General features: G+C 38.0%; 1 protein-coding gene across 1 annotated transcript in view; it reads right to left on the bottom strand.

Annotated features, from left to right (window-relative positions):
- LUZP2 (leucine zipper protein 2) overlaps positions 1 to 1088 on the bottom strand; it is a gene marked incomplete at both ends in the record, with an annotated part of 107985 nt that extends 106897 nt beyond the window's left edge. Inside the window, one exon of the mRNA XM_079536627.1 lies at positions 1027 to 1088. Within this exon, the coding sequence (XP_079392753.1) occupies positions 1027 to 1088 (62 nt within the window). The remainder of the gene's footprint in view (positions 1 to 1026) is intronic.
- Between the last annotated feature and the right edge of the window lie 24498 nt (positions 1089 to 25586).

Here is a 25586-nt window from a genome sequence, read left to right as displayed (position 1 = left end):
TTTTCCTGCAAAAAGTAAAAACAACAACAACAAAAAAAGACAGGAAGACATTTTACAAAAGAGGAAGACTAAAGTAACCAGCATTTTCATGACAAACAAGCATCCTCCGATAACATGCTTTCAGGTTTAGAAGTTGATTGTGTACTTATTACTACCAGGGCAGAGAAATGCCACGCTTTAAATCTGGGTTTATTTTCTAATCAGCAATGGGAATTTAGGAAGCCTGGACTGAGAGCAGTGTCATTAGGACGTATCTACTCAGCAGCCAGCATTAACTCATCCCATTGTCTTGTTCAGAGAAGGAATGTATCAGCTGTGTCTTTCCTTGGCTGAACACGTTATGCCCACAACACCATCTCTGAGCAAGTGAACACTATTTTATCAGAGCTCTAAACAATCAGTGCAGTTGTTATTTTCAGGCTGCAATAGGTTTTGCTCACTTTCTCAGTGACATGCTGTACTGCTTCTGGATTGCAGTAACTTTTCAACATTATCTGGCATTGAGATAACACTGCAACACCTCACCTGTATTTCACAGTCAAGAAGATAAGCCCTAAGACCCTGAGGTTCATAGGATTAGCCATAGGTTCAGATGCAAAAGCCTGAGCTGGGATAAGATTACCTAAGTGTTTATTTCCCTGCACTGAACAGGAGGATATATTAGCACATCCTTAGTTTCAGCCTTCCATATTTCCCATAAAGCACAGAATGTGCTATTGCTGCTGTATATATGAAGCTTATATTTGATAACTGTCTTGTTTCATCTTCCGAGCTCTGGGTCAGCTTACACAGGAGCAGCTCTTTAACAGCATATAAAAGCCCAGAGAGAACAAGCAAAAGATTCAGTGCATCTCAGAGGATCAGGAGGGGGAGGAGGAAAACAAGAATCAGGAAAGATACCCTTGCTTTAAACTTCCTACCCCAGCAGAAACTGAAACCTGCGTTGTTCCTCTCGCAATTACTGAGATTAAAAGAATAAATAGCAAACAGAGCAGAACTGTAAGCAAAATAGCTCCCTGTACTCACCTAGCACTGAAGACCAGTGCAGGAAAAAGCAGCAGCAAGTAATAAGCAGGGAAGAATTTCATGATGTAGCCTCCCTGTTTCGTTCTTTTCCTCACCGATCCTCTTCGCAGCGTCTCCTGCTTCCTCTGCCAAGCGATAGACCGACTAATGAAGGGAGCTCAGAGTGGGATGTGAGCTCCAGGAGTGATGTCAGAGGCAGCGAGCTGCTGCTGCGAGCCCACAGCCTGCTCGAGGCGATCAGTCAGCGTGCTGCCTCCAGCCGCGTCCTGGAGGGTTTGGTAGTGGTGGATGGGGAGGGACGGGCAGGCAGCAGCTGGCACTTGGCTTTGAGGTTATGGCAGAGCAGAGCTTGGGAATTCCACCTGGAAAAAGAAAGAAAGTGCAATTAGAAAATGATGTTATTTTCATTCCAGTCTTCATTTGTTCAAAACGTTCTGTATAAGATTGTGGTACAAAGGCAGGATTTGCTAGAAGCAAACAGCAGGTAACAGATCAGCTTGACAAACTGGAACTGGAGAGGTATCACCTATGCACAGCAAGAATTCACACATCATTAAGTCAATTAGATACTAATTCACCCCACTAGCACTTCAAGTTGAAAGAAAGAGGGGAAACAGATCCCAAAAATACTTTTTTTGAAATATTGACATCATCTCTAGATATCATTTACTAGCAGAAGCAACTCAGAAGTCTTCAAGAGCATTTCAGACTCTTATTTTCCGCTTTATGAGTTTTTGTTTCATCTTATCTTGACCTCGATTGTAAAAGTACAAGTGAAATGTACTGTCAACCGAAAATGCTTCCAAAATCCAAGTATTCTTTACTCTGTCACAAGTGAAATCAGCAAATCATAGAGCCGTAGAACTCTGAAACGAAAATTAAACTTTCTATGCAACAGAAAAAAAGCCCAAACTTGTCTACAACTGAATCATAGAATAGCTTATGTTAGAAGGGACTTTGAAGATCGTCAAGACCCAAGCCCCTGCCATAGACTGATTGCCCCACACCAGCTCAGGCTGCCCAGGCACCCATCCAGCCTGGCCTTCACTGCTTTGCAGGAACGGGGCACCCACAGCTCCCTGGGCAGCCTGTGCCAACACCTCAACCACCCTCTGAGTAAAGAATGAGAACTGATCATTAGAAGACAGAGTTCTGGCTGTCTGTGTACCTGTCAGGTTAAATGAAAGGCATCCAGAAACTACATTATACAAGACATGCATAAAATAAAAAGTTCCCACACTCTAGCATGGCACATCATTGCATTCAACTGTTTGAAGAATACATGCAGGTTGTATCACAGCCAATAGAAATGGAAACTTCTTTGAAATTAGATTTGACCCTTATTAAGGCTTCATGTGGCATAGAGATGGAATAAATTACGTACCCAACACAATGAAGAGAGGGGGGAGGGAAAGGGAGAAAAAGAAAAGGAATATACATAGGAAAAAGAATGTACAGAAAAAGGCTAAAATAATGTCTGAAAACAACTCTGTGTCCCAACTATGTTATTTCCCTGGCCCCCCTGGCAGCACGTTGTATTTGACCGCAGTAATTTAACTCAGCATTTATTGTTATTTTGATGCTACAGTACCAGAATCAGTCATGTTGCCATGGATACTTATGGCAGAACAGTAAAAAGGTCATAAAAAGTGCAGTCAGCTTCTCATTTTCTCTTCCAGAAAAAAACAAAAAAGCACCACACCAAAAAAACCAACAACTAACTGTCCCAGGTACATTCCAGGCATCTATGGGCAGCTACACCTTCTTCCACCCTTTCTTTATATGCACCCATGCAGGGTGGAAGAGGGACAAAGAGAAGGCACTAGGGAGTAATTTATGCTCAATTATACAGTGCAAGTTCAACAAATCTCACAGAATTCTGCCACTTTGTGAACTGTTTTTCTATTTTACTGTTACTCTTTTCCACCTGCCTCTTCCACTAGGGAAGAAATTTTTAATAACATCCAACCTGAATCTCCTCTGCTGCACCCAAACTTCACCTTCACCTCCCCCTCCACCCTCCCCATTCCCCTAGTTTTTCCTCACTCTGATCAGAACTGACTCAGCAAGTGCAAACTCTTTAAGCTTTTCCAACGCTATTCCTTTAGTCTCACTTGTATATGAACATCCCAATCAGATGGCCACAGCTCAGTCTCAGCTTCTGAACACCTCAAAAAGAAAAGCTTCCCATCTCAGATCATGGTATGGGAATGGAGGGTATCAATCCATCTGGGCAAAGCCTGTACTCTTCCAGGCCGTTAGGAGATCACAACACCAGTATTGTTACCAAATGCAAGGATGAGCTGTGTTACTGTTAAGAGAAAAACTCAGCAGTAAACAAAGGTAGGACTTAAAATTGCATTTTTTATAAGTTCTTCAATTAAGGACTGGGCACTTAACCTTAAACATTAATGCTGTCAGACTTGATTGTGCTCAAGCTGTTTGCCTGAAGGCATGTGAGAAGACATCCATTTACCCCTCACAACTAACTTAGCTAGATCTGAAGCTTTGGAGATATTGGTTTTTTTTGTTTTTAGTTTTATCTTTTAAAGCAGAGATGCTTTTTTAAGAGTACGAAGTGCTTCTTCAGAAGAGAATCTGATTCATAGAAAGGAAAGAATATTTACAGTTTTCTTAGCTATATAATTTACTTGACATCTATGCATTCTTAAATGGAGAACACATATTGACAAACAGCAACTTCTAAGACTTTGAATACAAATACATTAGAAATACAGATCAGGAAATATTGTGTTTTCACTCAGTGAAACATTTTCCCTTTTTTGCTTAAATTCATTGATAGCCTAATTCAATATATGACTATTCCTATTTTAGTAAGAATTAAGGTGATTATATGTGCACTTTTACAAACAAAGACATCTTAAATATAGATCAGACTACAAGAATGGAACTGTTGTTGGGTATTTCAAAAACAGCATATTCCCTTAGAAGTGCCACATCACACCAGTTGTCACCCAGACTTCTGCAAGTCTGGCTAAATGCAGCAACTAAGGGAGTATCATTGCCTATTTTAGGGAAGAAAATGAATCTACTGTCTCTCTTTGCAGAAGTATATAGTACCAAGCTCAAGCTTGTCAGAGCAGAAAGGATTAACTTCTTCCTTTATTTACGTAGTAACTATTTTAGCCGGGGTGTCTATTTTACTTTTATTTGTTAGAATACCAGCTCACGATCCATGGATATTTTATATCTGTACTCAGCTAAATGAAAGACTCAATTGTTTAGGGAGAGTTCCTAACTTCACTGTAGCAAGGAAAAGGGAAAAAGCCAACACAGTGCTGGAATTACAGCTTGAACTTCAGAGCAGATCGGATCAGAAGTCATTTTGGAGGTCATTTCAACTTACTAAGAAATTCCCAGGGAAGCTCCCTCTTTATCTAAGAACCAGCCAGTTGAGGTCTTCATTAGAATTATAAATTAAATCCCAATACATTTAACCTCTTAACTAACCCTACTTCTAGCAGGTTGGACTTCCAGCTCAGTTTACCCCATGATTCTACAGCAAATACACACAGCACACAGAGGTCTGCTCTTCAAATGCAAAGAAATGAAGAATTTCACAAATGTGATTATTGAAAAGAAATAATAGTTGGATATTCTGTGGAACCTCTTTTTCCACCATTCAAAACAGCAATGATTCTGTATTGTATATTTACCATACCCACCTAGCTTAGTTACACACTGCAGGCCTACATTTCAGGCAATATTAGAGCCGCAGTAAGCCTGGAAGTGACAGAACATCTTGACTGAACCATCGTATAGAACAACAACATGTTCCAGGTATCAGGTTCAACATACTTAAGTATGTGGAGTTGCTTTAACGATCTTTTTTTATGTTTTAATTTGAACGTTCCTCCATTTCTACGTCTGTCTGTACTTCAAGAGGATTTCCCCAATGCATTTTGTAATATTAAATATGGCTGACATTGTTGAAGAACAGAACAGTTTTTGTTAACAAAAAGTTTTCAGGAATTCTTTCCTTGATTAGAATACAGCATAATTAGCACCAACTCAGCAGAGCATCAATTCAGTTAGAATTGACCCATTTTTCAATGCATCACAGTTTTCATTCATTTACCCACACAAACCTGCATTACAGAATGGCCAGGGTCAGAAGGGACCTCAAGGATCATTAATCTTCAGTCATCCCCACCACAGGCAGGGCCACCAACCTCAACATTTAATACTAGACCAGGCTGCCCATGGCCCCATCCAATTCAGCCTTGTACACCTCTCCTCTCCCAGTACTATTTTTGGACCTTAACTCATCATCAATTTAAAAAAAGAAAGCTGTGTGTAGAAATAAATATGATTAGATGAGTTGAACAGTGTTTCAACGCCCGAAGCTCTGATGAGATTGAATGAGATCCAAGAAAGAATTATTACAATTAAATCATTAGAATATTTCTGTCTTTACAAATATCCCCATCCGAATGATGCAAACATTAAAGATGATGTTTTGCTACTGAAACTTGTATAAGCTAAGTACTTATGCATTTTTGATAAATTCCCCACAATTTAAGCACGGTACCTGTTGGGAACTCATGATATGAGATATCTACATTCATTTAGTGTGGGGTAAATCACATATAGGATGCTATTCACAAGATTCTGCATAATTCCTCATTACACTTAGTATCTATAGCCTCATGCAACATACCATGAGCAGACTGATAAGTAGCATAAATGGACATTCCAATAGCGTGCAATATAATTACCAGCAGTGTGTAAAGCACATGCATAAACCATACATTTACTGCATCATTCTGAAACTGTTAACAGCTATTTATGATCATCATAAATATGTTTTCCACTTAGCTCTATACTTGGTTTTACGGTGTTGTTTTGTGATATGCAAGTAGTTATACTGCTTTTCTGTATCAAATAGAGGATACTGCAATAGACTGTGAGCAAAGGAGAATTTCTCATGGCATCCTTCCACAGAATTACAGTAGAGTATATTGCCTGATCTCATTTGCACCAGTGATGAAGTGCCTTGGCATCCCGTCCCTCAGACGAGTCTACATTACTTCTCTCAGTGCAGCAGGAATGTAGTAAGGCACTGAGCAATAACTGGATTTCCTTGATGAAATAATGAGATTTTCCTAATATTTCAAGCTGTTTTATGTTATACCCTATTAAAAAACTCATTTTTGAAGGCTAAGTGCAGATCTAATTCAAGTTTTATTAAATATGATACGCATTAGAATTATACTATCAAGATCATATCAAAATGTCATTAATACAGAATTAATGGGAACTCAGTGGAAAAACTTTATGTCAACAGTAAGATTGTCATGCTGATAGCATATTATAATTGCATAAATTCTTGTAGATCCTATATTACAGCAGCACAATTGCACTTTCTTCTTCTAAACAAAGTAAATGCAGCCTGAAGGGGTTGTGTCAGTCTGCCACAGCATTAAATTTATTTCTTGTATTAGTTGTATAAACATTTAATGCACACATAATTAACCACCTAAAGCTTTCACGTTCTGTTTACCTTTTAGCATCATTTTTCATTTTGTAAAGTTTACTATTAAGAATCTGGTCAAATCTAGGTTATGCCATATTTAACTCTGGAAACCTATCCTCAATTGGACCTTGATTCAATTTCTGTATTTCAGCACAGTCCAGATCCCAAAGCTGCATGCCTTAACCTCTTTGTCTCTCCAACTAAAAAGATGAGAAGGGAGGAGGTTTCAACAGGCATCCAATACACTGTCCCCAGTTCTTTAGATGGAGTAGAACACAGAAATGTGTTCATATAAATAGAAAAGATGTTAAAAAGCAAATAAGTAACTTTAAAAGATGGAAAATCCTTCAGGACTGATGTGGGAGATTCATACTGAAGAAGGCAAAGGAAAGAGATGCTTCAGGACAGAAGGGAAATGCAGTCACAAGCACCAAATACACATTTTCATGCATTCTCACTTCAGAAAAGTTTAGTAGACAAAATACCCAAACCACAACTCTGACATATTTCCCAAATCCTGTTGCAATTCTTGTACTTAAAGGGGTGCAACAGCTGTAACACAAACTCTGATTACCATTTAGATGAACATATAGAAGAAAAATAAATCACTCTATATGTACATAATCTATTCAGAGGAACTCTTGCTTTGTTACTTCCATTCATAATTATGAGTTAGCACATATTGTTGCACTATATTTCAGATTTTGGAAGAAACACCTGTGCAAATGGTCATGTGTAAGAAACTGCAGTGTAATACTATGGTGCAACACTTATCTTACAGATGCTTTGTCCTTTCCCACCTCTCCGCTCTAACCTAATTTTCTAGTAGAAGGAAAATGGATCAATATTAATCCGTGAAGCTAAATCAGAGGGAAAGAGTGACAGAGGACTGTATAAGGGTACAGAGTAAAAGAGAAGCTCTAAACCTTAACATTATGGCTGGGTGATCACTGCTTTTCTTTCAAGAAACACGAATTCTTGCAATGGCAAGAATAGCAACAGCTATTCTAACTTTATTACCATTGCCCAGAAGGTTGGAAAAGGGATATTAATTCTTTCATTACATCCAGGCTGGGTCGCAATGAACTCATTAAAACACACCACACAAGATGGCATCCACACGTGCACCTTTCAAATCCCTTTCTTTAACATGTTCTATGGAAATGCCATTTATTTGAACTCTGCATGAGAAAGGCAGACGTGGCCTCAAGCACTCTTACATTTCAATAACAACCTCTAGGAAAAGCATTTGGCAATGTACTTCACCAGGAAAACCAAATTTTTATTCTGGCTTAAGCTGAAAAAAGACACGTCTGCCAGTGATACCTACCACAATATAAAATACTATCAATGTATGGCAATGGTACTGAGTGCATAAGCTATCTGACGCAAAGATTGAACAAGTTCAGACAGACCTTTGAAGGTGATAGATAACACATTACTCAGTTCACTAACAGCAAGCTTCGTAAAGCTCTGCTTAAAGGCATGTTTCAACTTCTCTACAACTTAAAAACAGCACACCACTGTGAAATCAGATATTCACAAGCATCTGAATCCATTTTCACCCGCGCTTTTGTTGATACTGACTTTTCAACATAAACCTCCCTAGAAAAATGAACATGAAACAAAACGAAGCAGTTCTCTGGCAGTTCTAACTCTGTCTTTATAGGGTTGTGTTCTGAGATTCTCAGAGAGCAAATCCCTCTGCATTTAAGGTAGTACATTGTTTTACCTTTCTAGATATTTTTATCATTTACTAGTAGCCAAGGAACCAGCAGAAGGCTTGCTGGAGCAGTGACCTAAAATGGGAAAATTAAATTAAGAAGGTAAGATAAACCCTTAGAGGTAAATTGCTTTTTGTTGCTCTCATCCTAATATTTGATGATTGCACTGATCTACAAATCAAATCATATTTCTTCTAACCTTTCAGCCTTATACTTTGTCTGTGATAGAAGGTTTATCACAAGATTATTTTTCCATTTTTATCTTCAGAAAACAGGGAAGTCATGGGCTGAGGCACTCAGCTAACTCATTCAATATGTTATTACAGTATTTCCACTGAGATTTCTCACTAACCTAGGACAAACAATGATATTTTAAAGGGCTGCCCTCTATAGTATAATAAATAATGTTTACAAAGAATTTAAATATCATCCTTGAGCCGATTCCTTTTCATTAGCTAGTGACACTGACGTGTTTAAGTGCTATTCTTTTTTAAATCAATACTTCACAATGGAACACTCTGAAAATGCTGCGAGTATCTTCAGAAAGCAGTGAGTATCTACCAAATACAAAAAAATACTTGGTTTTCTTACATTTACTCATTCACCTAAAAAATGGCAACATCTACCATCCCATATCAAGTCGTTAAATCCCCTCTGATAGTTTTCCTATATTTCCTTGACCTTTATACTCTCATGCTAAATTAACTTTAGTGTTCAATGGTGTGAAATATTATTACTGTCATATCTTCATTTAGGTTTGTATTTTAACAACAACGATAGGTTTTGCAGTACACAAAGCAGGCATATAGTTGTCTTTAATTACAAACTTGCAGAGCATCAACAACAGTCACACGAAGGCCATCAAAAGGTTAATTTGATGACAGACTACATGACTAACAACCATAATACACAGCGTTTGGGGAAGTAAGCTTTCCATTCTGTGTTTACGATAGTCCAGGGAAGGTCCTTTCCTTTACCAAAATCTTCCATATAGAATTACACTGACCTTTATACTCTTCAATACTTTTTTTTTTTTAAATTCTCCTCCTTGGCATCCTTCCAACTATTCAGCCTGCTGCAGAATCTTTAACAGCACTGAGCACAAGAGCCTTAGACCCGCAGTTTTACTTCCACAGATTATCCTCACACTCAATAGTACATTACCTTCTCTTCTTAAACGTGTGCAAACATTTACAGCTATAGTTTCCGTAGATTTTGTGGAGCCTGACTGCAGTATCTTTGATGCAAGTAAATATTATATAGCTTAGGTAACCACCGTAGCTTTCACATAATGTGTCAACTATTGCACTTATTTTATCTATGCTCATCAATACTTATCTATATAGTTCATACTAAGGATGATTATAGCACCATATAAACAAAACAACTAAATCCTGCATTTAATACTATTCTCCCTCACAGAAGCACTTATCTCTAATTTAAAAAGAGTATGTTTTCAGAGTAGCAGCAAAAAAATTTTGCTTATCAAAAGAATGAAACAAACTGAGGTCCATTAGGTAGCTCTCCGGTTTCCTGAGCTGTTGGACTACTCAAAACTCTGATTTATGGCAATGACTGACCCAGCTCTTAGCAAATAGAGTGTAAAATCCACAGGTATACAATTAGCAGAGTGGCGTGATTAGGCTAGTATTTTACAGGTCGTATAACAGGAAAGATTATCAAGGTGGAAAGGGATAATCAGAAATAAATGAAAATGCTCACCTGTGTCCTAAGCTCAGAGAAAAACTCCAAAGGGAGCAATCTCTAGAAAGAGATCCTTCCTCAGTTGCAGTCAGCCCTTAAATGGGGGTCCGCGAGGTACAGCCAGACTCCACCCTTCCCATCACACAGCTGAATTGCCTTCACCTGTGCACCTATGGCTGACTCAGTGTTTGTCTCGTGATCAATCAGAGGTTCAGGCTGTTCCCATACAGAGAGTAATACACAGAACACGTAGATAAACATGGCTTAGAGTATAAACATCTGCAGTTTAGGTTTGATACCCTTGGATACTTTTATCCAGCCTAAAATCACTTTCTGAAGACATCTATTTTCCTCAAGTTTCTAAAAATTCAGATTTGGTAACAACCACTTTCCCATCACAGGTAAAGCAGTGCTTTGCTGGACTTTAGGTGCTCAAGTTGCATTTTAGTACAGCTCTTGCTAGAAGCAGACAGGCCCAAGGAAGAAGTTCAGATGCTGTATACTTGCATGTTAGACCAGTACTATACTATGTCCACTGAAACAGCACCCCCAGTTCCAAACAAAGCAACTGGCACAAGTGTGCCATATATTAGACAATTGAACAGTCAAAAGCATCTTATGTCTTGTAATAAGAGTGTATCTTTTTTTGCAAAGAAAGAAGGTCAGAAATCTCTGGGGAGTGATCTGAAAGCATAAGCGTTTTGAAATTATATATTAAAAACATTGGTGTTTTTTGCCTTAACTTAGTAAGCTCTGTAGAGAAATTTAGACTGAAATATTGGATTTTAAACAGTGATACTACTTGTATTTTCAACACACCCTTGCAATACATCTTTCCAGTCCAACTGGCCCGTTACTGATGACATAGCATGTAATTCACATTCTTTATGTATTCCTTCTGTAATCACTCTCCTTTTTGGCCATCCATGCTCCTCAGCCCTGTACCAGCTCTACGCCTTGCTACTCACAAAGCAGCAGGTGGTGAGGAATAAACACTTCTGTGCAGCTTCCTCAGCACAGCCATAGACCTCTGGTACAAAGATCTCATTGTAAACAATGAGTACTTGTAAATAATCTTTTTTTTTTTCCTGCATGGCGGAATTCAGTGACAAGCCTTTGCCTCATATGCACTTCATGTCAGACACCATTCTATCAGACTGCCCTTCTGCTGCCATCTATCACACAGCAGAAACAGGTAAAGGAATATCACTGGGAAAGTTCAGCCTCTACTGCCATTACCACAGACAGCCACCACTGACATCGTGGACCAATGTCTTAAAATAAAAGGCATTACATCTCGAGTAGCCCTCATATAAGATAAATTTTATTATTAGCTTCATCACTTACATCACTTACAAATAATGAAGAATCCAAGAATTTAACAGAATAGGTTTAGGATATATTCAAATATTTATTATTTTAAATGAAGTTAATGCCTCTTTTCACTCCTTGTTATCAGTGAAACAAAGTGTCTGGCTTCATGCTAACCCTGAAAATCTATAGTCCTCATCCAGAGCAGACTTTCTGAGGGCTTCAAAGTCTTGTCATTCACGCTGCGTGTGGTTTTGGTCATGACTCCACCCATGCTGAAATTTACATTAAGGGAAAAAGGGTACTTTACAGCTCGTTTGAAAGTCTCAGCCATTACTTCTCAAAATAATAATTTTCCTGGGAAAGAAGAAAATCCTTTTTGGTGGAGGGTAGAGAAAAGTCAGGGAGATGGGACTTAAAAAAAGCCAGCAGCAATGAGCTTAGGAAGAAAACTAATTTACTAAATATGATAGCTGAATGTGAGATAACATTATACAATACAACAGGTATTTCAGACTAATGAAGATAAGCTTTCTCTCCATTCCTATATGAAGTCAGGCAGACTTTACAAAGTCAGATGGAAAGCAGTTGCTGACTTCCTTGCTAATTATTAATCTATTTCATTCTACGTTTTTTCCTGAAGGACCTTGGATTCTGACAGTCAGTATATTTCTTTATGGCTACATGAACCACTGTGGGTTTGCTGTCATGCTTCACTTTCAGTATATTATCCTTTCTGTATTTTTAATTTCACTTTCATTAGTTTTCCAGTCCTCTGATACCTAAAGGTTTATTTTTCCTTTTGTACTTCATCAGTCTCAAACATCTTGGGTAAGAAAGCTCATCATTTCCAAATACTTTAAGTAAAGGAGACTCCAGTCTGATCTGAAGTTAATTCATAAAATCATTAGCCAACATTTTAGGAAATTACAACTATAACAGGGACAAGAAAGAGTTGTCACCAATGATTAATATACTTTATGCTGCAACTATCCTTTAATTCCACAAATTACTGACCTCTTATAAGTCTGTGGAACCATTTTATAGTTCACATTTTGTTCTCAAGTGTTGCAGATACACCTATTAACACTGAGAAAGTGGAATTTTTTTTGAAAGAATGGTTCATGATATCTCCAAAATTCTTCTTAATGTGTTTATCCATCCACTGATGGATAGAAATTCATGAGTAAGTATGATAGAAAAAAGGTGAGAGGAACAGCTGTTCCTGCTTCTTTGTCATTTTTTAAGAAAAAGGTGTTATTACAAAGATGTCATTATTGTAAGTAAGTCCATCAGGATCCTCACTATCAGGACAGAGAAGATTCATGTCTTATTTTATCATGAGGTTTTTATCATCATTTCGTCAATTCAACTCTCGCCTTCAGGTGTCTCCACATTTAGTATTTCTTCCTGCAGTAGTAGTTTAAACCCACAGGTAACTATTCTAACAAAAGTCCTTAAAAAGTCTCTATTTTTAAATGTACATTGGGTTTGTTAACTATCACCTTTTCTTCCACCATCACCTCCCTTCCTGTCTCATTCCTCTTTCTCACTTCTTCAGATGCACATGTTTTTCTACCGTATCAGTTTCTACTTTTAAACCATACCAAATCTCATGTTAAAGTTGTGCCTGCACATAGTGTCAGCATGAATAAAACCGGATACTCCTTCAGTCAGTGTGGAAACACCCTTTATTTCATTTCCATAGATTTAACGAGATAAATCCATTGGTCGCCCATTAATGACTCTGCTTGAGGAAAATAAAAGACATCACAAGGTAAATTAAGCACATGCTGTTACCTGTCATAAAGCTGACAGGACGTTCTGAAGGCACAACTGGATGATCTTGAGCTATTCTACACCCATGTTCAAATTTGCAAAAATTAAACTGAAGATACTTAAAGTATCATTTTTGTGAGGGCAATAAAAATAAATAAGTCTACCAAAGGTGAGAAATAGTCCCATTATTTTAAGCAATAATGTTATATTTGTTATACTTTCCAGTATATCTCTAAAATATGATTATATGTACAAAATTTATTTCATGGCTTCCTCATGCCACACAGAGCTCTGGATACTGTCTCGACTTGTTCCCAATACTTGAGATCAAAAGTATATTCCTGCCACCTTTCTTTTTTTCTTAATATCTTGTTGAGTGTTACAGAAACACCTCCAGTTAAATACAGATCAGAGGCAACAACAACAAAATAAGTAACAAGGGGAACTATTATTCGTTCTGTTTAAATTTTTCTATCATTGTTGCTCTTTGGAGACTCGTGTTTATATTTGTTTATTGGAATCACTAATGTTTACTGGAAAGAGCGCTCAGTGCTCCAATCCTAAACACTAATTAATTCAGGAGGAGGCCAGAATGAAGCTACAGCATCACAAAACCACTCACTAAATGTTATACCCTAAGGTCATAACTGCCTTTCTTTGCAGAGAATATAATAGCTCTGTAATTCTCTTCAAAAAAGAGCAGGACAACCACAAACAGTGGAGTTAAGTCATCTTGAGGCAACTGCCATCAGCTAACAAATTCAGTCACATAGCCTCTGCAATTACTAGAGCATTCACTGCAACAAATTTGTTGTTGCTCTCCTCATAGAGAGTAAACAAACTACATCCTGTTATTGTTAAATGTATGATTGTCACTTTTCTCCCTTTTATTGCTTGCTCACTTGCTGCCTAATGCTGGCCACTCTGCTGCTGCTCTCCCCTGCACTTTTGCCTCAGACCATCAGAATGGCGTGCAACAGGATGCTGCTGGATCTTGGTGGTGACTGTCCCCACTTTATGTAATTCTTGCTTCTTTCCTTATCTTTCCTATTGCCTGCTTTCCCTTCCCCATTACCCTAATTCATAATTGTCACCATCCTCCCCTTCCCCATCTCCCTGATTGATTAGGATCTGTAATAAACTGGTCAGATCAACATTTGAACCGTTGTTTCTTAATCTCACATTGGGTATACATATATCAAAGAACTTCCTCTCCCTCCTATAAACTGGAGCGAGACAGGTGGCAAGCAAACAACACACTGATGTTGATGCCTCCCATCTCCCAAGAACTCAACACTGACTGAAACCTCCCTGACTAAAAACAATATTTCCACTGTATACATTCTGCACCTCGATACAACCAATTTAAGAAAAGTTGCAACGAGAGCAGTCCCTACTCTTCTTCCAACCACATCCAGTACAGCCAATAACTGTATTATTTTTTCAGTATTACTGGTAGAAAGGTGGTGGATAACGCCTCAAAAATATCTAGCAGCTTGCCTTTCTTCCAGCTCCAAACAGAGATAAAACCAAGGAGATAAGTCATTAAAAGCAGATTAACTTCCTCAGCCTAATGAAGAGCAAAGCATTTACTCTCATTTCCAATGACAATAATTTCAAAAGCCTTTGATTTCAGAATAAGTGTTCATCTGAGGTTGTAAATTGCAAGCTCATCAGAATCTTTACTCAAATTCCTAGCATACTTTCATGTATTTGTGAAATAAAGTTAGTTTAACTAAAGAGAAATGCATCCATTTAAAAATATATATATTTCAGCTTGTTTGAGACTTTTATACCAGTTTGAGTTCAAAATTGATACATGATGTAAAATAAAAAACACAGCTAAGGGAATAGTGAGCAATGTATGAGTGGCAGTGAATTAAAGATTCTTCTATAGACACTTCTCATAGCACATGCCAGTAAAACAAAAAAACCCAAAACAGTCAAGGTGAAGAGTTCTTCTAGCAGACAAAGATTTATGTCAAGATGCGCGCATTCTTGTAAATGCCTGGAAATCAGAATTGCCGCTTAAATGCCTGGGTATGTCACTGGAATTGTATAGGATGACTGCAGAAATGCCAAGACCCTTCAAAACTTCTGTAGATTTTCACTTCTGCATTGTCCAAAGGAATTTACTCCCACCCTCAATATGTAAAGAAAAAAAGCAGTTTACATCAAGTAAAAGCAGCTTTACCATGTTCTATTTCAAAGATCTCAAGAGTAGATTCAATATTCAAAATAAATAAGCAAACATAATTAAATTTAATACCAAAGTAGCCCTAGTCTTTCTCATGAAGTCAAGGTTGTTATCAGCTTGAATTGGATTTTGGTTTCCTTCATCCCACTGGCAATACTGAAAAGCATGGTACTACTCCTTGTCAAATTTGCCTGTCTGTCCTTAGGTTAGGATTTAAGATTTGGACCAGTCAAAGATTTGGTTCCATCTTTGGGAAAGCCCCAGAAATGTCAAGCACACCCCACTTTTTTTCCCCCATTTTCCAGGACATGACTCTAATACATCAAATATCGTTACTGAGTTTAACCACTTTTATGTGAAAGTTATGCAGAACAGAAGAGCTATGTGGAACAAAGTGTCCCAAAAGTATAGCACATTGAACAGTCTGCCATCCTTTCACTAGTTATTTGAACATGATTAGCATCCTTTTCATCCCACTTCTGTTTTAAAATATCACAATCTGCATGTGTACTGATAGGAGGGCCTTTGCATTTAGATAATTATAACAGTCTCAAAGGCAAGAAATCTAATGAATAACTCAAAGTAAGTGTTCTTTAATCAAATGGTACCTCCTAAGCACATTGGTATTAGTAGTCACCAGGGATAAGCCTGCTGAGAAAATCTTGCAAATCAAAGATGCTGGAAGGCAATGTACAACAACTCTTAGGTATCATTATTTTGTTATGTGGGATACATGCCACATTATTTCCTTCTTGTATGGTTCTTCATAACACTGCTGCCTTTAAAATGACAGAGGAATAGATTGAAGCGTGCTAAATACAAATAGCAAGACAGTTGACTCTACCAGTCAGCTGCACATTCACATAGTTTCAGTACAGATAGCACAATCTGTACAAATTACAGTTGAAGAAAGCTCTCGGTTTCAACTGGTGTTCTCAGAGCTGCTTGAAATAGTATAAAACCTTAAAAAAACAAACCAAAAACAAACCAAAAACAAACAAACAAACAAAAAACAGGTGCCTAATTACAATACAGATGCATCTCTGGATGCAAAGAAATACTGACAGTAAAATTTTGCCTAAAATTAGTTCGCCTGAATCTAGCAAATAATTCTGAGGGATCCAGCTAGTCTAACACATTACTCAGCAATCATCAGAACTTATTATATCCTTATTTAGATTTGTTAAAAAAAAACACTGCTGATGCACTTTTTGCCATATTTGTGTTGAGCAGATGAGCACAGCTTAATCTCAATTTGACTCCCAACAGGCTTTCTTCCTTTAAGTCCTTTAGACAGAACTGAAAGCCACTGTCAGAATGACACTGAAACATCCAGCTTCTCCTCAATGCAGTGACTGCCCAGCTCTGCTCACAGTAAATTTACAACCTAGTAACACCCTTGGAAACTTTTTTCTTTTTTTGGACTGAGCCATGTCCTTCTAAACATGACCTGGCAGCATAAGAACTATTTTTAGACCTATTTCATCCCAGACATCAAACAAAACAGAGATGACATATTTTAAGCCCTTATAAAGGCAGAAGCAAGCAAACTGTAGCGGACAGTCTGGCCTTGCACACCGGAATACTATACTTATTTAATACATTAAATAAATTGGAGAGGAGGAAAATCTACTGTAGGAAACAAAAATATCCCTTTTTATCATTAAATTAGGGAGATTTATTTTTCTCCCAAAGGACCATGCAGAAGTTGCTGACAGCATTGATGTACAAACATTCTGCAGAAGTTCTCTGCTGTCCTCACTCAATGCTATCAGCTCACAACGTGCCAGTCAGAGAACTAAGGCCAGTGATGCTGAAGAAAAAACAGAGGGGAAGGACCTCCTGTTAAATTAATAAAATAACCCCATTCATTAATCAAAGCTTCTCTTCAACCAGATTCAAAAGGATTTGGCACGCATATGAAATTCCAGCACCGTGCATTCCTGAGTAGAACACTACCAAATCATTAATCAGCATCTTAATTTTCTCTTTTTGGCATCATTAAATTAAAGTTGCTATCACCAGGTTTAAAAGACTTATTGGGTATGTTGTCCTAAGCTGAAATTTATCCTTAATATTCCCTCTCTGCCCTTCTGCTTACTGTCATTAAAATGACACTTTCAGAGATAAATGAACCTGCTTTGAAGTCCCTTCCTACATAAGCAGAGAAATGTCATTACTTAAGTACAGATTTATCATTACTGAGGAATTCAAATATAGGATTAACCTTAAAGAACATTTCCATTATTATGCAGTAGTATTTTTAACACTTCTGTGATGCCTTTACTGAAAAAAACTTTTGAGACTCTTTAATGAGGCTAAAAAAGTTATCAACAAATATGCTCAACATCTGAATCTGCCAAAATAATTACTGCAATGGATCAGGCCTTAAGTAATTAAGCCTCACAGAAATGCTTTAAGGATTAAAAAGCCAGTGAGATTATTCTTTACTATCCATCACTGCCTGTGGCAAGCTCTGAAAAGGCCTGTCAGCACATTAACAGCATCTTCTGCTGAGACCATCTATCACAGCTTAATAATAAGAACCTTCAGGTGGATACAAGAAGTTTGTATCATGGTAAGGTGGATTTTTCCAATGCTGATGACACTTCTTCCTTTCTTGTACGTCAGCTCCATCAAGTCTCTACATTCTAATTGCAAGCTGGACACGATAGCATGAAATACTGCGAAGTTCCAGCCATCTTCTCAGGTTTTTATTTCAGATGACCTATATATTGTACTTTTTTCAAGTGAGTTAACTAGCACCTAATACCTTCCACAGGAATGTGAGTAAAGCAACAGCTTTTGCATTGGAACAAAACACTGTATTCCTTCTTCAAGCACAATTTGCTCTTCAGTTGTGATTTCTGCATTTAAAATTCTTGGCTAATGTTTCACTGCCAGCTTTCCTTCAGCGGAGCCTCTGGTGCTGAGGAACAGGTGCTGCCAACTGGAAGCTCATTCTCAAAGGAGACGATCGCACGGGATGCAGCTGGATGTGCAAGAGCTGAACATGGCATGCGGCATGACAGCTCCTCTGAATGAGAACTCACAGCGCTCTGGTAACACTGGCACACAGCAGAGCTCCAACTTTGTCAAGCCACAGAATAAACCGACTGTTTGACAGACATTAGTATGTGGTAGGGGCAGCAGCTTCCTAATCAGTGCTGTCAAAGCTAAATTGAAACTCTGAGCTCAGCTGCCAAAACAGAAAATGTGTTAGAAACCAGAGATGGATTAAATCTTTCCATACTGAAAATAATATCCAAAATAACACAAATCAAATATAAGAGCTTTTAAGCATCTGTGATGAGAAAGTTGAAATGTTAGATAGTACGGTCTTCCGGCTGTTCTTGGGGGAAGAAACACTGTAGAATAAACACCCCAACTCATCCCCCCCACCCCACCCCCTCCAGCACTCAGAAGGAAATCCAAGCTATTTGCTAGCTGCACACAAAGCTGCATTTATTTAAGTGACTGAAATAGCATTCCACAGACTTCCCAGCAACTTCCTTCATGGCACATACGCTTGTTCGATTTTGCAGAGAACAGCCTGCATTTTATTTATCAGTTCCTCACTGATTAAAAATAACTCTTCAGATGTTCCATCAAGCAGAACCAGTAAGGGGCAGGGGAAGAAAACATGCAAAAAGAACAGAGAGGAAAGAAAATTAAGAGAGATGAGAAAAATCCAAGTACAAGAATAAAAGCAGGAAGGGAAGAAGTGGTTTTTACTCAATGTGAGGTTGCTACAGAAGAAAAAATTATTCTTCTTAATCCTCTGCTACATCTGTTTAGTAATCTTTCAAGCCTGTGTGAAGCAGGGTAGTCATTACAAAAAATAAAAAATAAAAAGTTAGCTTCAAAAGCAAGGCAAACTCCATTCCTCTTATTCCACAAAGATCTATCACTATGCTATTCATCCTATCTCAATGGACACTGGAAACACTGTAGAAACCTACTGCTGTGTCTATGGCCTTGCTGTAATTAGAACAGTCAGTGGAAATAGCCATGCATAGAGGACTGGTTTCTCACACATACAATTCATTTCCTACAGCATCCCTAACTCTGAACAAGCTCTAGCACCTCTACATAACTGACAGGAACACAATTACATACACTGCAAAGGTCAGAAGTTTAAGATTCTACCTCAGAAACAAGCATCAGCTAGACAAAGCACAAAGCTCCTGTCACACTGCCATCAAGCTCAGTTCTCCAACCTAAGCTCTTGTTCCATTCACACCCTTCAGCTGTATAATCTCTGGATCAGACACTAATTTCCAGAGCACCTGTTTTGGTACAAACTCTATTTTATCCACTACTGCTCTGCACTCTGGGAAAATTTATGACTAGTTCTGGCATCTCAGCCTGCCTCCTTTGCAAGCACTGCAACAGAATTTATTTAGCCCTCTACTTTCTTCTGTCAGTAATTTACTGCTGCTATCAGAGACCTGGCTGTCTTTTTCACATTGACCTTTTGTTGCTTGTGGATTTCTTACTATTTACCATAACATCTTCTGCAAATACCCCTTTGTCTTTCACCTCTGCTTTCTTCTACAGTCTTGCTAGCTGTCACTGTGGTAAACTTACCTGAATAACGAAAATACATTAATCAGATCAATGAGATCCAATCTTTGGTTAGATATGGGGCATTGCTGAGACTGAGAAGCAGGATAAACAGATGTGGTATTATTCCTAGATTTAGAAATGTCATAAGATGGGAATTGAGAAAGGAAAAACATTTCCAAGTACTGGCCAGGGAAGGTACTTAAATCAGTACTTAAATACTCTTCAAATAATATAGTCTATTGGTTGCTCAGTATTATTTATAATTCCCTGACTGGATCCCCCACTTCTCAGGAAGAACAACATGAGAAATAAGAAATAAATAGTTTTCTTCTAGCAAAAAAAAAAAAAAAAAAAAAGTATTTAGATATATGGCTTCCAATTGTTCCCTGTTCCACAGCACATGCAATTCAAATGTCCTATTCCCTGTTGGTATCCGCTCTCATTTCATTATAACATTTCATTAACCTTATCAGAAAACCTTCCAGCTTGATACTCAGGACGTACATGAGGGAGCCCAAGAACCCTTCAAAAAGTTCACAGTAAAGCTGCTGAGTAGAAATCCAAGCAGCTGTCCCTGTCCACAAAGAGATCCTACAGAAGGAAATGTAACTGTGTGGGGCCTCTTGGTTCATATGCCTCCCCCTTAATTAGAGCTTCTGAGAGAAGCCAGCTTCGTGCTCCTCACCCATTCTTCCATGCCCACCACTAAGTTCAGGACAGCACTGCCAGCCTAAAAACCTTCACACAGAGAAGGTGAAGATGAGGGTCACTATCACAAGGTAGGTGTAAATCTGGCCATGCCAGCCAGCTGTGCTAAATAAAGGATTTCACTGTTCAAGAGAATACGTCTTGCCATGTTTTTATATTAGGTTTCCACGTCTTCAGAAAATGCAAAGATGAGATTGAAATAAATTCAGCATATCTTGACACAGCTATTTTTTTTAAATCTAGACCATCCATCAAGCTTCCACAAGCCTTTATTATTTTGATTTATTTACATGACAACAAGCCATACAATTAGAAATTAGCCTTGAAAACTGTCTGATTTCAAGTGGAGGACAGAAGCTACCTGTATAATTGCTGGGGAGAAGGACTAGGTACTAATCATACCATTTACTTGACTTAGATTTGTACTACTCTACCAAAAAAAAATTGAAATGTGGAATAGGGAAGAAGAGATCTCACTTTCAGACATCTGAGCTCCTTCTGTGTAAGCTGTCACACTGCAACTGTGAGTAATTAGCAGGGGAAAAATGCAGAGTGCTCCAACAGAAGGGAGAGGAGTTTCTTTAATGTATGTATACCCAACGTGAGACTAAGAAACAACAGTTCAAATGTAGGCCTGACCAGTTTATTACAAATCTCAATCAATCAGGAAGGTAGGAAGGGTGGTGACTATTATGAATTAGAGTGCTGGGGAAAGGAAAGCAGGCAATAGGAAAGGAGCCTATAGAGGTAACTGGACTATGGATACTGCAGCCAATCTGTCAACATCAAGCAATGAGACAACCACCTCAGAAAATTTTTTATTTATTGGGCAAAAGCTACTTTCCTAAACTCATGGGGTTAGTTTGATGGGTGGTATGAATGTTTGGGACTGTGGGTATAAAAGGTGATGTGGATTAATATGTTGTTCAGTTTTTGCATGTTTGTTGGTATATATTCTTTATATTAATAAAGCAATCAACCAAATGCTTGTTGTTCAAACTAATAACAAAGAGGGATATGTGGGACAAAGAAAGACATTATGAACAACAGACCTCACAAATGAGTAAACAAGCTCAGCAGCTACTTATGCCAGACATAAATGCACACGAGGCACCTGGCAAGTATATGTGACCAAGGGGTTTTTAAGAGGGTATAAAAGGTTGCTAGCATCTACAATGAATGTCTTGGTTCTGCACCAGCAATGGAGTCCACTCCTTGCTTGCCAAACCGTATCATCATTCTTTCTTTACACTAAGTTTGATTTGTGAGTCCATTTAATGGTAATCTTCTTAATTAGCTCATCAGGTATCTAGAAAACTTTCACTACTGATTGGCCACACAAGTAATTTACAACTAAACTGTCAACATGAAGAAAATCAAGCAATCAAGAGCTACTCTTTTCATCAGGCCATCTTGTAGATCAAGAAAAGACTTTGGAAGAACATTTCAACACCCATTGACATTTACTTCTGCAACCACAATGCAAAAAGATCAGAGCTCTATCAATGAATCTTTAAGATTAAAAAGCTGTATCTGTCATATCCTTCAGATAAGGATGCTCTGCTCTGTGCATTTTTCTGATGCACAGTCCTCCTCAGTTCACTCTTGCTTCTGAGCTAGGTAGCAAAACCATTCCCATGGAAGAGGGTGGCTCTCTTCCATCTAGCACTTGCTTTCAAGATTGATCAACGATTTATCTGCCTGCAAGCAGTTTTGGTTATTTTCTGAAATGACTCTGAAAGACTTCAACAGAAAATTTTAAAAAAATTAATAGACCACAAAGCCATTCCATATAAATTACATTAGAAAATGAGTAAATCAGCCAATCCATTTTGTACACTCAATACAAAACACTCAGGACTACATCACAGGAGCTCCTCCTAAAGACTGTAACGTAAACTATAAAAAGGTAAGGCTCAATTGCAGGATCACTTAACATTTTCAAACAGAGTTTTAACTATTTCCCCAAATGATTCTTAAAGAATATTGCAGCTGGAAACAGACCTATAGAGGCCATCTATTCCAACTCATTGACTCTGTGTAAGTCACAGCAGATGGAGATCTATTTGCCATGCATATTTAAATACAGCCTGTTCAAATCTAAAGGGGTCATTACCAGACTTAATTGAACAGTAATTAAAGTTTTCCTTCAGCATTTATTTTCTTGAAATCTTTTCGAAGCTACAAAGAGTGTTAACTTTCAAGGAAACCTTTGAAATAGTCCACAAAGTTGGAGAAAATTATTAGCTGGAATTAAGAGAGCAGGTGCCCCGATAGTAAAAGCAGTAATTTCAGATGAAGGTTTGATTCCTGCCCTGTCTGCAGACTGACTCTCAAGAAATCGATTTCAATCTCCTGGGCACAGATACCTGGTTTTGTCCTCTCATTACCCTTTGAGGGAACAGACAGGTTTAGGATACAAATTCTTAAGGAGAAAAAACATCTCAATATTTTGTACAACGAACTGCGATCTAAAAGCATCTAAATACTAGTATTCCCTGTATTCTCATCAAGTACACACAGCTGGTATATTTGATTGGGTGCTAATTTATCTTCCTCACTGAATAATTCATTTAGCAGTAGCCCCTACATATACCCAAGAACATAAAACTACAGGTATACTCACACCTGGAAACCAAGAGTTTTTCCCCTCCTTTTGTAAGAAGCAAGAATCATTCACTCTAATTACAGGACTTTAAGACTGAGAGATCTGTAAGGAAGGGAATGGTAAAATAAAAAATTTTGCAGTGTGTACCAGAGATACAATATTCTCTTAATTTGGTTGTGTAAGATCTGCCCTTTCAAACACGTTCAGATTTGGGTATTATTAAGTGCTATAAAACTACAGTCACATTAATAGTCACTAAAACTATACAGCTTAATTGCTGGTGACAATAAAAATACTATTTACAGCAATTTAGAGTCTACTGTGTATTCATAGTCCACTTCCTTTCTCTTGACTGTCACAGCATACTATAGTAATCATACGACCTAAGGTCAGGAGTTGTCTGATAACTTCTCCTAGTTAATTAATTTTGCTGAACTGTTTTTGCATTCCACTAATTTTCTTTGTTCATCTTTTAGCTCTGGTTTGAAGTATGATTACTTTCTTTTTCTTGGACAGTAGCACAAGTAAAACTAATTTATCCTTTTTTTCTGAACAGGTGTCTTAGTATCCGTAAGCAGAAAATCTCATTCAATACATCTTACAATCAGTTCTGTCATACAATATAAAATCCAAGAGCCAGGGCTCAAGAAGATACACTAGAACTATCCCAGCTTCATTCACAAAAACCAGCACATTAAGAAAAGCTAAAAAACCTGCAGTAAATATTAAATAACTTGAAGTAAATAAAATTTCACTCTTAATTTCGTAGTTATAGTTATGCATATAGGAAGACGAAATTTGATATTCAGCAAAAGCAGCTTTTGGCATGATGCTACAACTGAACACAGAATTAAAAAAAAAAAATAATTACATAGATACCTACAACGTACAATATAGAATCATAAAGACCTTAGAGTTGGAAGGGACCTCTGAAGGCCATCTATTCCAACTCCCCTGAAATGAACAGGGACACCACATCTAGATCAGGTTGTCCAGGGACTGATCCAGCCTCTCCTTGAAAGTCTCCAGGGCCTGAGCATCAACCACATCTCTGGGCTACCTGCTCCAGTGCCTCACCATCCTCACTGTAAGAGACTTTTTCCTTATATCTCACCTAAATCTACTTTCTTTGAGCTTGAAACCATCATCTCTCGATCTATAACCACAGATCCTGCTAAAGGGTCTATTCTCTCCTATTCTGTAATTCCCCTTTAGATACTGACAGGCTGATATCAAAGAAATCATAGAATGACTTGGGTTGGAAGGGACCTCAAGGATTATCAAATTCCAATCCACATGCCAAAGGCAGGGTTGCTTACTGATAGATCAAGTACTAGATCAGATTGCCCAGGTCCCCATCCAAACTGGCCTTAAACACCTCCAGGGATGGAGGCATCCACAACCTCCCTGGGCAGCCTGTGTCAGCACTTCACCACTGTCTCAGTAAAAATCTTTCTCCTGACATAAAACCTAAATCTCTCCTCCTTTAGTTTAAAACCGTTACCCTTTATCCTATCCTACCCTTTTTCTACCCTTCTAAAAAGTTGATTTTCCTGATGTTTATTAACTCCCTTTAAGTGTCAGGTCACCTCATTAGCTGCTCATAAGCAGCTGAAAACATCTGTTAACTCAGTTTTCATTTGGGAACAAAAAATTCCTGACTGAACAGAACCCAAAGGGACCCTGCAGTTGTGAAATGAATCTCTTGACGGTGGGAGAGTTTGAAGTTTTATCCCATTTATTTCAGAACTGGACACAGATACAGATTTCCTCCCAAGCCCATGGGCAGTGCAGAAACATCATTTTGGTGAAGGTGGCACAGCCCACAGACAGCTGCATCACTACAGCAGAGAGGGCAAATAATTCAAAGCAGCTCCATTGCTACAGACAAGATTTAGCCCTTAAAGGCTGGGGTGCCGTTATATTCTGCATTCTTTTAAAAGTGGCTCAGTCATTTCCAACTAAACAATTACTAACTTACAGCATTTATGCTTTTAGGAATTTGAGGAGTCCAATTTTAACTAGGAAAAAGAAAAAAGGAGCTAAGAGGAATAACAAATACTTTCTTAGCACAGTACTTGAACTGACAAAGAAGGTTCCTTCAGTCCAGCAGTACAGTTTATAAATACCCTTAAACTCCCCAGTTTTACCCAACAGTTCACAGTATTCCTTAAATGTATATACAGTAGATCATGATCTGTAGCTACAAGGAGCTCCCATTACATATGCTGATTTTTTATTATTATTCACGAAGTACTTGAGAATTCAGCAAGTTAAATGCACCACAGGAATTTGAAATGTTTTATTATCCACAATAGTACATTCCATAGAAAAAAAAAGAATCAATGCTGCAGAGAGACATTTGACTTCCAACAGCTTCAAAGGCTCATTGAAAGTGAGCAATAAAGATGTTTTAAAATATAAGCCTAAGCAAGTTTGGGTGAATACTATTTGAATCAAAGG

This window comes from Tetrao urogallus (genome assembly GCF_951394365.1).
Source record: "Tetrao urogallus genome assembly, chromosome: 6".
Lineage (NCBI taxonomy): Eukaryota > Metazoa > Chordata > Aves > Galliformes > Phasianidae > Tetrao > Tetrao urogallus.
Note: the sequence above shows the minus strand (reverse complement) of the source record. Positions and strands in the feature narration are given on the sequence as shown.